The following is a 13061-nucleotide window of genomic DNA, read 5'->3' as shown; positions in this document are numbered from 1 at the left end:
CAGGTAAATTATGGTGTTTATTTAATATAATACTGAACAAAAGTGATGATAGAGTAACAGATCACTTATGCAATTACTGAGATGATTTAGTAGACTGATACTTACCAGGATATCTTTGCCAGCCCACTTGCATTCATCTCTTCTGGTATAAGATACTGGCCACACAATCTGAGGACAGAGAAAAATACAACTTTATGCCACGTTAAGTTCTCTAAGTGATCCAATATTACAGACTGCTACACCAAGTTGGGGCAACTTAGATAAAGAAAGTTCCACAAAACATTATGTGACAAGGACTTTTCAGCTTAGATTTGGCAGTGGCATCAGTTAATTGGTATGAACTTAAATCATTCCAGATCTGTCTACCCATCAGAATTTGCTGTATATGAAAGTTGAGCAACACAGAATTTATGTATCAACAGAGCTAAGTAGTATAGAGAAGACAACTCTCAGGCACATGGGGAGGATGTGAAAATCTAGGGAAGAGAGGTAAAAATAAACATAACATGTGGCTTACATTCTTCTAAATCAATGTCTTTATCATGAAATAGTGATCATGAAATTTAACAGAGAGAAAGAGATCACAAGTAGGCAGAGAGGAAGGCAGAGAAAGAGGGGGAAGCAGATACCCTGCTGAGCAGATTCCAGGACTCTGGGCTCAATTCCAGGACCCTGAGATCATGACCTGAGCCGAAGGCAGAGGCTTTAACCCACCGAGCCACCCAGGCACCCCTGATCATGAAATTTAAACACTGGGTACTCTGCATCCTATTCTCTAATTCAAATCTCAGTATGACACACTAGAATGAGCCACTAAGAGGGTTTAGAAAACCCCATCTTAGAAAGGAATCTTTTTTTTTTGGACAGGACAGTGGGTAAGAATAGCATTGTATGCTTTCTGGTGATAAAGAAGGAAATGAAGAAGCAAATAGCTCAAAAAGCTTCGCCACTGTGGGAAAAACTTACACTAACCAAAAAACATTTGTGTCTTCATCCCTAATATTTCACATTCATCCTTTGATAACATTTTTGCTAAATTTGAAAGGTTCCTATATTCTATGACTACAGTGACAGTGCTAGTTAAGACAAGACGTTTTTGGTAGTTTAGAGGACTGTGTGTATATTATTCTCATTATATTAATGTAAATACCCTCCTCTAAATTTTAATACAAAATTTTTCAGTTCCCCAGGTCGATTCAAATGACTACTATCTGTATTGGGGCAGAACAATTTAATTTTTTTAAAATTCGCCTTTGTCCTCTGGTAAGAGTTAATTTAAAAAAAAAAAGTATATAAAAAGTATCCAAACATTGTGGCAATAATTTATGTCTACTAGATAGCTTTTAGGCTCAAAATGACTGATCATCATTTATTTGGGAACCTCTTGATAATTCATTATATATGGTCATGAACTTGTATAAGGGCTGTGATATTCAATCTAGATACTCAAAAAACAAAATACAATAAATTTATAAGCAAGAATGTAGAACATACTGAAATAACCTATGATGGCATAACAAATGCATTTCAGGTCCATGTCACAATTTTAAAAACCCTAGAAATTTTTGAGTATGCATTCATTTTTATCATTTGAAGCTTTTAATTCATGTATTCTTTTCTTTTTCATGTGCTTTTCCTTTCATGTATATCTTTGTATGTAAGTTAAAAATATTATTTGACCTGTTCTACAAAGTTCTTATATAGTAATCACATAATAAAAAACAATATAACAATGGTAAATGCATATCCTTAATATTCACATTACCCTGACTTCTGAATTCCTATAGCCAAATGCTGGGTAGTTCGTTCCACAGGTTCTACAACACCATCTTTATGTTGGCTGTGGAAAACTCAAGTGATCTATTCTTAAAGTTTACAATGGGAGGCTAAAATATAACTTTTATTAAAGACACAATAATAATAATACAGTGAAGGGCTAAGATTTATGGACTTTCATATTAAGCTTGCCAGCTACATTACATAAAACTTACAGATCATTAAAACATGTAATTTTTAATTAAAACAGACAAGTTTTTTTTCTAATGATTTTTAGCTCTTGGACTGTTGGTGTTGAGAAGCATGGGCCTCATTTTATCATTTCTCTCTTATTTCAAATGTTAATGAAAATAATTTTGGTAACATTATGATTAATTCTTTCATACTTAAAGGAATATGAACTCTCAACTTTCTAGAGTTCCAGAGTAAAAATATATAAATAAATAAAGCTTAAAAATCCGGCATGAGGGTCGCCTGGGTGGCTCAGTGGGTTAAAGCCTCTGCCTTCAGCTCAGGTCATGATCTCAGGGTCCTGGGATGGAGCCCCACATCAAGCTCTCTGCTTGGCAGCGAGCCTGCTTCCTCCTCTCTCTTTGCCTGCCTCTCTGCCTACTTGTGATCTCTGTCTGTCAAATAAATAAATAAAATCTAAAAAAAAAAAAAAATCTGGCATGAGTAAAACAAATTCAGCATATAAAATTCTACTTTGGGGGCCTGGGTGGCTTAGTGGGTTAAAGCCTCTGCCTTCAGCTCAGGTCATGATCCCAGGGTGGGATTGAGCCCCGCATCGGACTCTGCTGAGCAGAGAGCCTGCCTCCCTTCCTTTCTCTCTGCCTGCCTCTCTGCCTACTTGTGATCTCTGTCTGTCAAATAAATAAATAAAATCTTTAAAAAATATATTTAAAAAAATTCTACTTTGGAAAGCAATTTAGTGAGGATAACTGTAAGTCAGTGGAATAAATAAATAAATATACTTATTTTATATAAAATATATGTATTTGTCATTTCTAACAGTAATAATTTCCACAAAGAATAATTCCTAACTTTTCAGTTACATTTGCTAACCTGTGATATTTTGTCTTCTTTGCTCAAAAATTTCTCAGTTAACTAACAATGACAAACTTTCTTATTCTCATATTGAAAGGGCTTCATGATCTATATTATACTTTCCTTTCCTCATGCTTCTATTCATGACAGCCCCTCTTAGTCATTATTTAGTAAGGAAGCATTTAAGCCTTAAAGAAATAGTACCCTTTTATCAAGGCCTAGAATCTTTTCATGGTCCTTCCCAATCTGAGAATATGTTGTCTCTACCAAGGATTGCCCTACTATGCACTTATATGTTCATTATCTTATCTTTAATATTACAAGTCCCTCAAGAATTATTTATGATATCCTAAAATGACCCCTATAAAGTTTATCACAAGAGTAGAAGCTTCAGAAAATGTTGAATAGCATTATACATAGGTTAAGAAGAATATGAATAGACAAATATATGTGAATTCTTAAGTAAACTGCATTTGCTCTACAGACAGTGTGATATAATTAAATAATAAGTTTGGAATGAGATGCTTTAGGATTAGAAATATGTCTTCCATTAGAATAATGATTTTAACCTTAAGAGCAGGAGCTATAACAATACTATGCCATTGGGTAAGTCACCTAATTTTAATTAATTCAGTACTTCAGTATATATTTATTACAAGTCTAGTTGGTAGAAGATACTGTGGTTATATCCCAGACATACAAATAGCTCTGGGATTTTCCTCATCTATAAAACAGTAGGTTGTCTCCTATGAAAATTAGGTCTTTTCAATTCTAGAACATACTATTTAAATTAAAAATCTTTATTATTTTATTATTTAGAGAAGAATGGTAAACATTAAATATATATTCCGAGGTATTATGTACTCACATATTATCTACAGATACATGCACATTTATTTTTATTCACATACATGAATTTTATAAAATGATAAAAGTGTTATAAACACTGAAATATAAACTGATATAATTATTAAGATATAAAATTTTTCTTAATCTTCTTAGAATTTTCATTCATTACATAAAAAGGATGACTTCTTTTCACTAAACAACAAAACCTGCTTATTTTATGATGTTTACAAAGGACTCCAAGGTAAATACTTTTGTCATTTAAGGAAAATTAAACGGATAATCAGTTTTCTTAGGCAACAGATAACCTTAGCGATATGGCTATGATCTGAGAGGACTTAGAAATCAAGTAGATTGAAAAATCAGAAAAAAGAATATCAAAGGTGATTTTTAAATGCCATATATTAATCCCAAAGTATATCAGTAAGGAGCATCGCTGTTTTATATGATATATATAATGACTTAAATCTTTATGCACAGTCAGAATTTTAGTGTTTGAGTAATAAGAAAGTAAAAGCCTTAGCTTCAGTGGTATACTCTATTAGAGATAACAATCAGTTTTAAATTTTATCTTCATTTGATCCTTAAAGCAATATTCTCCAACCAGAGCAAAAGCTTTTATAGAATTCAGTTACTTTTAAAAATTTATTGTCCGATCCGTTAAAGTTTATCAGAAGTTAAGGAACACCACCCTAAAGCCCTAAATGTTAAGAAGCAAAACTAACATACATAAAAACTGACATGAATGTACTCTAAAAAATATGTTATACTAGCAATCTTACAAAAGCTACCGCATAAAAGATCTTTGTCCCTCAGAGAATTATGACTAGAAATACTAACTGTGAAAAAATGACTGACTTTGAGCATAGCAGATGGACTCAGCATAATTTCCACTAACTTTTCAATCTATTTTTATTTTCTGAACTGTATATAAGTTATTAATTAAATAAGCCAGAAACACTATAAAGAATAAGGATAAAGCCAATAGACTTCTGGTGTCTAAATGACCACATTTGTAAAAACTTCACATGAAGAACTGATCTTCTAGATGAGGGTTTGGCAAACTATGTGTGTAAAAGGCCAGATAGTAAATATTTAAGGCTCTGTGAGCCAGATGATCTCTATCAGAACTATTCAATTCTGCCATTGTTGAATGAAAGCAAACATAGACAGTATGTAAATGGCTGACAGTGTCTCTGTTCCAAAAAACGTTTTACAAAAATAGGTGACACACCGGATTAGGCATGTGTACGATGACTGGTAAACTCTGCATTTGTTGGTACTACAGAGAGATGTTTAAATATTTTTTTCTTAAATATTATTATTTTATTTTATTTGACAGAGAGAGAGAGAGATCACTAGCAGGCAGAGAGGCAGGCAGAGAGGGGGAACCAGGCTCCCTGGTGGCAGAGAGCCCCATGCAGGGCTTGATCCTAGGATCCTGAGATCATGATCTGAGCCAAAGGCAGAGGTTAACCCACTGAGCAACACAGGCGCCCCCCTCCCCAAGAGATGTATAAATTTATACATACATATATATACATCATTTCACACATGACATTAATTATATGTCTATAATGATTCAGATACTTAATTTTATGCAGCAAAAATTATATAAATATGGAAAGACAAGCTGAAGTTATAATGATCATTGAAAATACTACAGTTTCTTCCTTGATGATTTTTATGGTTTACTGCATCAATTGATTTGTGATAAACAAATCAGTGCATTACTTTTACTTGCATCTGAAAAGATAAAATAATAATTTTAACAATTTTTCCAGTTGTCACCCTGTTAAATAGCTAGAGAATTAACTGTTAAATAGGTTGAGATGTTTTAAAAGAACTACAGTGTATATATTAGAATAAAGATACCTTTTGAAAATCCTTGATATTAACCAGGTTGAATGAAAATATGTGATCCTTTGCTCCAACATACAGCCTACTCCGTTCCTCATCCAAAAGGAAGGTATGATAACTGGAGCTGTTGGCCAAGCCATTGAAAGTGATCACATTGTTGGATTCCAACATTTCTGCAAGGTAACAAAGCAAGACATTGGGTGTTAATGTGAGGTCCTACATGAGCATGGGCTATTGGTACATGGCAATCTAACTACTGCCTGCTGTATTTACCAATCAGTGGTTGTTCTTATTGATGGTACTAAGAAATATACAGGAGTCTTTTTTTTTTTTAACACTTCATTGAAATGGAAATCCCACCCATTAGATTGCTCATTTCATACTCAAGACCACACATTCCTTCAAAAGAAAGGGACACAAATACCTCATCACACAACTAATCTAATGGAATCTCTCTGCATGCAATGATAGAAAGAAATGCTCAGCATTGTATCCAAAATGTCTTTAATTTTACAAAGACTTTTTTAAGGGGTTTCATCTGTTCCAAGTCGCTATCTAGAAGGATAAGCATAGGGGCCAAAAGAGCAGAGGTAGTATGGGGGAAACATTTTAAACTCCTAGTTGTTTGAGCCTTTTTTTTTTTTTTTAATTCATTTGAGATATATATAGAGAGAGCATGAGCAGGGTGAGAAGTCGAGAGAGAGGGAAAAGGAGACTCCCTGCTGAGCAGGGAGCCCAATTTGGGGCTCAATCCCAGGACTCTGGGATCATGACCGAGCAGAAGACAGAGGTTTAATGGACTGAGCCACCTAGGCACCCGTAGGGCTTCCTTACAGTTACGAATTTCTACATGTCTTTTTGACCATGAAACCCATTAATTCTACCATCTAAGTCTTTTGAAATATTTTGTAACTGACATATAAAGAGAAACCAAATTAGGTTTTTATGAAAACATAAGTTACATGAATTTTACTATCTGACTTCAAATTTTTCAGCTTGTTATCATTCTTTTATTTGTTTTAGCTATAAAGGGGCAAATGTTGAACTTTCAGACCTATACATAAGTGAGAAAAAGATTTTTTAAAAAATAATAATAATGTTAATTGTAAATCCACTTTTGCTTTAGAAAGGCAGTTGTTGAGAATCACCGAAGAGGCTTTCTTTAACTATTGGCTTCAAAAAAGTTTATGTATATATGCTACCACAAACCCTCTTCCATGGGATAGAAATTTGAGGATTCTCCAAAACTGTGTCCTGAATCAATGATTCAGATTTTTCCAATGCACAAATAGTAGAACCTTTTCATCAACATCCACAAAATGTAGAAAGTGTTTTCCAAGGACAGGAAGCAGCAATGCTGACCCTTCCTCTGTCCCAGCCCTGACCCCAGGTCATTAACCCTTTGACAAATTTCCCTTCTTTATTGATTTCTCCTACTGCCTTCTCCGTATTACCAAAAATGCTATTTCAGTAGAAACAGCATTTCAAACTCCTTAACTTAGCCAGGCCACTACCATTTGAATCTAGACCCTAACCCAATATTCCTCCCTCATGTCTTGCATCCTATAGGAAAATGTGCTCTGCATTTGCCACATTTTAGCCTTGGCTTCCATTGTTTCTGACATCTACAATGATACACCATCTTAAAAAAGTATTGATTCTTAAGAGCTAGTTCAAATGCATGCTCCAAGAAATTCTCACAGAAATAATTTCTTTATAATGTTTGCTTACATTACTGATTGCTTCTATCACACTGTCAATCACTCATATAAATGACTTATTTGCCAGAATTAACATTCCCTCGCATCAGGAAATACAGAATTAATAGCTCACTATTCACAACTCACATGATTTCTTTTCCTTATTACCAGTCAGTAAATATTAAATTGAATGTCCATTTCTATCTATTGATTTATCTATCCATCTACCTAATACATAAAAAAAAATACAAGAATTAACAAATTATTAAAAGATGATTTTCTAATTCACTCATGAAAAACAGTAAATTATCAGATTAGCCTTATCCTTCCCTAACACCCAACCAAAAAAAAAAAAAAGGAAGGAAGGAAGAAGAGATGGAGTAAGAATTTCATATTCATGAGTTATATCTGAAATAAATGAGAGCTAGTTAGTCTTCAAAGAGAAAAAACAGAATTCACTACATGATATCTGAATTTAAATCTCAGCCCCTCGCCAGTGTCCCAATAACTGCAAATAATCAATGCTACAGAGATCAATATAAGACTGAAATTTCACATACCCTGAGCTGTATAAGGACAGAAAGGACCACTATGAGAAGCAGGGGCTACGTTATGTTCATGTTCACTGACTGACTGAATAGCTGTTCAAGAAGCTACTAATTATCAAATAGAGAAGATACCCTTCAACACTCCCTCCAATTCTAAAATCTATAATAATTCTACCCTAATACAAGAGAAATCAAATACATAGGGAGTTAGGCAAACTGAAAAAAAAAGTCAGCTGGGTCTAAACCAAGACATTTATATAACTATTAAGCAACAGGAGGATTCCTTAAAAGACACAAAGGTGGATTTTAATTGGAAACATGTAGAAACTACATAAGGGAGCTCTAAGCATCAAGTGGAAATAGTTATAGGAAGACAACTACTATATCTACAGAACATGGAGTCACCTAGGTATAGGTTAGAACACTGTACTTACTAGCTATGCAAACTAGGATGAACTCCTGATGCTACCTGGGCCTCAGTTTTTGGAAAAGGGGGGTTAATAATACATCTTCTAAGAGTTATTATGAAGGTGAAGTTAGATAATTCATGTAAAATACCTAGAACAATTGTTTACATAGTTGAGCACATTATCATCTGTGAGAATAAGTAGAGGTAAAACATTAATATGCTCAACATTCTTGACTAGAAGTAGGAAACTAAGGTTCAGATGGAACGTACTGAAAAATTACTATTCTACCAAATATGCTAACTTGCTAACACTACAATTTTGCCTGGTGAAGGGATAAATAAGAAGAGCAATATGTTCTTTGGTTTATATTAATATTAAATATAAATGCTGTTTTAAGAACAGCGAAATATTCTTTTTTTTTTTTTTTAAAGATTTTATTTATTTATTTGACAGACAGAGATCACAAGTAGGCAGAGAGCAGGCAGAGAGAGAGGAGGAGAGGAAGCAGGCTCCCTGCAGAGCAGACAGCCCGATGCGGGGCTCGATCCCAGGACCCTGGGATCATGACCTGAGCCGAAGGCAGCGGCTTTAACCCACTGAGCCACCCAGGCACCCCGCGAAATATTCTTTTTGTTTGCCAACTTCTGTAACCTAAATTTTATTATTTTTAATTTTTTTAATATTTTATTTATTTATTACACAGAGAGATCACAAGTAGGCGAAGAGGCAGGCAAAAAGAGAGGGAGAAGCAGGCTCCAATGTGGGGCTTGATCCTAAGACCCTGAGAGCATGACCTGAGCTGAAGGCAGAGGCTTAACCCACTGAGCCACCCAGGTGCCCCTGTAACCTAAATTTTAAATAATAAATGTAATGCATATCTGTATTGTAATTCCAAACAAGGAAAATATTCACCCAATTGAAAAATATGTTACAGGTCAAATTTTGTAAATTTGTGCGGCAAGAATCACTGGTTCCTCGATACAGACAACTTAGAGAAATCTGTAATGGTTTCTGTATGACATCACAATGGAAACAAACAACACCTTAAAAAAAATGTTACTGCCAGATCATTTCATTAAACACAAAGGCAGTATTCTCCTGAAGTATGGGTTAGCAGCTGTGTTTTCTATCACTTTCAAATATACTTGATTTTGCTTAATTATTCCTTTTAAATCCAATTTCTACCTATGAGGAATTTTATCTCTTTATAACTGAGAAAAGAGTCTTTTTGAGACCCTCATAGTACCTCCCTACCAGGGATTTTATATTTCTTTATAACTGAGAAAAGAAGGTGTCCCACCAACTAATTAGGGAAAAAGAACCATGATCTTCCCTAATGAGTCAATTCTAATTCTCATTCTAATTATTTATTTATAAATTTTCAGATCTTTTTTTCTGAATTCATCATAGTCTCTAATGTAGCCACGTTTGAAGGGAAAAAAAAGTTAGTGTTTTAATGCACTATAAGTACATTATTTAAGAATTTGAAAAATTATTTTATGAACTGATGCTCTTCCTAAATGTTTATTTTAATACATAAAAGAAAAAAGATGGGAGAATTTATATCAAAATCATACATGACTACTTATCTCTACATAATAAAGCTGGAATGTTCCTGCAGACTGATTATCTTTAGGATAAAAATAGATTTCTACAGATGATTATATTACAAAAACTGGGTCAGATTCTCAAAAGGCAATAAAATCAATAAATATCTAGAATGCAAGACCGCCCAGAGTTAGACGTTTTTATAGTATAAGAACTGCCTGACCTTCAAATCCAAACAATAATCACACTGTTCTTCATATTTCTGACTTCCATTTCTCATTCTCTCTCTCTCTCTTTCTCCTTTTTCTTACCCTTCTTCTAAATTTTATAGCGTGAATGGTAATAGGACCCTACCAGTTTCTGGATTCAAATTAATTGCCTGTATTCATTCATGGCTTTAGACTTATGCCCTTTGTCCATGACTTGAACTTTGTCCTTTCATAGAACAGTCAAAGATCCCATTTAAAGAAGTCAAAGCTGGATCTATATGAAGTCAAATATTTTGACTAAATGAGGACTACATCCAGATATTTGTAAATATTGGAAAGTTCATTAAAGTCCAAAGTTTTGGATCCCACATTTTAGTGCTTCCTAAATTTCATAAACCAAAAATATCTCCAAAGCAAAATAGGAGCTAAAATAAAAGTTGGTCACTTTTTGTTTCATTATAAAAATAAGAGAAACAAGTACTATTGACATATCATTTCATACAAAAAAGGAGGCACTTTATTAAAGCAATAAAAAGAGAAGGAAGAAAACACACGCACACACAAAAGATAATTCTTAGATATGAATTAATTTATATTGTAGAAAATTTACCTTATTTTTACTACTTTATTTTTATTTCAAGATTTCTTCTATTTTACTTTTTTAAAGATTTATTTTTTTATTTAAGAGAGAGAGAGTGTGCAACCAGGAAGAGAAAGAGAAGCAGACTCCCTGCCGAGGGAGCCAGAGGCAGGGCTCACTCAATCCCAGGGACCCCGAGATCATGACCTGAGCAGAAATCAAAAGTTGGATGCTCAACTGACTGAGCCACCCAGGCGCCCCTCCAAGGACTTGATTTTAAAATTATCACAGAGAAGGGTAATAGCTTTCCACAGACTTCTATTTGGCAACTACTCCTCTAAGATACACTGTCAATGATGAACTCTGTTTCTAGCATTTCTAGCCAGTGCATCTTGCTATTACATAGATAGAGTCAATATTCATGGATGTCTACATGCTTTTATTTCTTTAGTGATGCTGAGTATATTTTCTCAATTAACAAAGTTTGGTAGGTATTATTCAAATATACTTAGAAAAGTCTATCTTCTTCCTCTATTTTTTTTTAAGGATTTGATTTATTTCCTTGACAGAGAGAGATCACAAGTAGACAGAGCAGCAGGCAGAGAGGGGGGGAAGCAGGCTCCTTGCCGAGCAGACAGCCCAATGCTGGGCCGATCCAAGGACCCTGAAATCATGACCTGAGCCAAAGGCAGAGGCTTAACCCAATGAGCCACCCAGGGGCCTGGAAAAGTCTATCTTCCAATTTCAGTATCAGTAAACACTCAAAATAAGTACCACATGTAAACATCCTGACGTGAGAGTAACTTTTATCTTACTACTTTCTCAGACCATGCCAGAGGCCACACAACACTCTATATAAACACAATCCCACCACCTTTGCCTAGAACATTTCTCAAAGTTCTTCCAACTCTTTTCTTTTTATTTGCTAATAGTCTGATCTCTAACGTCTCCCAAACATTGAATTTATGCCAGGACACTCCTCTGACAGATGCTTCTTATTTGTAGATGATGTGAATAATCAGCTTCTTGACTTGGACAGACTCCCAGATCAAGGGATAAAGTGCCCATACTTGTGTTTCAGAAAAGTGAAGGTCCATTACCAGCTCAAGCCCAGCTTCTATGCTGCTAGATGCCACACAATAAACCACACTGTCAGGGAAGGACAGTATATTTTTCCTCAAATATAGTTTTCTTCAATATGCTTGTAAAACATCAATAGCAGGCCTACCTGCAATATTAATCTCTTTTTCTATTTTTCATTCTTTTTACAATGTGAAAAATATGTGTGGAGAGTTACTTCCTCATTGTCTAATCTAATTCAACATCTACCCAGTCCTTACATATGTGTTACACATGGGCATTGGCTAACAACTATGTGGAATATAAAGATTAATAAAACCTTGATGGAAGTGCAACAAATGCCCTCAGAGAAGCAAAAACTAAATGAACAAAAATGAGAATAATGAGAGCTAAGAAATTTAACAGAAGGGAAAAATTAATGCATCCAGGAAAAGTAGATAACCCTTGGAGAAAGTGCCTGACAATTAAACCTGGCCCTAAAAAAATGTGTAAGACTTTGTAAGCCCTTGACCAGTTGAATGAGATGTGGAAGAGCATTCCATATCAAAAGCTGCTGAACGATTTCTAGGTATATTCATTAGTCTCCCACAACAACAATGCTGTGAGGTAACAGTTTTCATTCCCATTTTTTCTCATGAGAAAAGTTACTCAGATAGATTTTGGGAATATCCTAGGTCACAGAACTAGTGTGGTATGAAGTCAAGATACCCACTCCCATCTGACACCAGGACACCAGGTTCTTTTGCTCTTACCCTATTCTATGTCTTAAATCTTTATATTATTTTAAATGCTCTGTAGTTTAACTATTATACACAGTAGTAACTCCATGGGTAATCTTTTCTACAAGTGTTTCTTTTGTCACTAGTAGTATTTTACATGTCTTAAATGTCTATCTTCCAAGACAGATTTCCCTCTGAAGGCCACACAAAGGTTTATCAGAAACCTCTATTCATATAGTGCACAGATACCTGAGAGTTGTGACTTGGACAGAACTCACTCCCTTTTCTTCTTTCCATTACTGATATCATCACCTTTCTGTATGTTTTAAAACTGGTTGCAGGTATCATTGACCCAAATGATCATGGACCAGAACCTCTTCATCATCCACAGATTCATTCTATTACCTCAATTTTGTATAAACCTGTAATAATTTATTGTGTATTTTCTTTTGCTTACATCCTCAGTCATTGTCATAACTCAATTCATAATTCCTTTGATTATTATAATCATCTTCTAACAGAACTCCCTCTATAGGTTTAGCCCAATAAACCATATTAGCACTACCTCCAGAAAAATCTTGTTGAGAAAAAAGGCACTTTTACTCTATCCCTTTCCTTTGAATCTCACGGGAAAAAGTGGAAAAGAAAATAATAAAATAGAGAAACATATCCATCTTAAATGAAGAGGGAGAAATATCAAACCATACATTTTTTTTTAAAGATTTTATTTATTTATTT

At 34.4% G+C, this 13061-nt stretch overlaps 1 protein-coding gene across 3 annotated transcripts in view; it reads right to left on the bottom strand.

Annotated features, from left to right (window-relative positions):
* SEMA3A (semaphorin 3A) overlaps positions 1–13061 on the bottom strand; it is a 310401-nt gene that overhangs the window by 144172 nt on the left and 153168 nt on the right. For all 3 annotated transcript variants that reach the window (XM_082692542.1, XM_082692543.1, XM_082692544.1), the window contains 2 exons: positions 5545–5702; positions 106–168 (listed from right to left, as the gene is read on the bottom strand). In XM_082692542.1, coding sequence (XP_082548668.1) covers positions 106–168; positions 5545–5702 — 221 coding nt within the window. The remainder of the gene's footprint in view (positions 1–105; positions 169–5544; positions 5703–13061) is intronic.

The sequence above is a fragment of the Mustela nivalis genome, assembly GCF_964662115.1.
Source record: "Mustela nivalis genome assembly, chromosome: 12".
Lineage (NCBI taxonomy): Eukaryota > Metazoa > Chordata > Mammalia > Carnivora > Mustelidae > Mustela > Mustela nivalis.
Note: the sequence above shows the minus strand (reverse complement) of the source record. Positions and strands in the feature narration are given on the sequence as shown.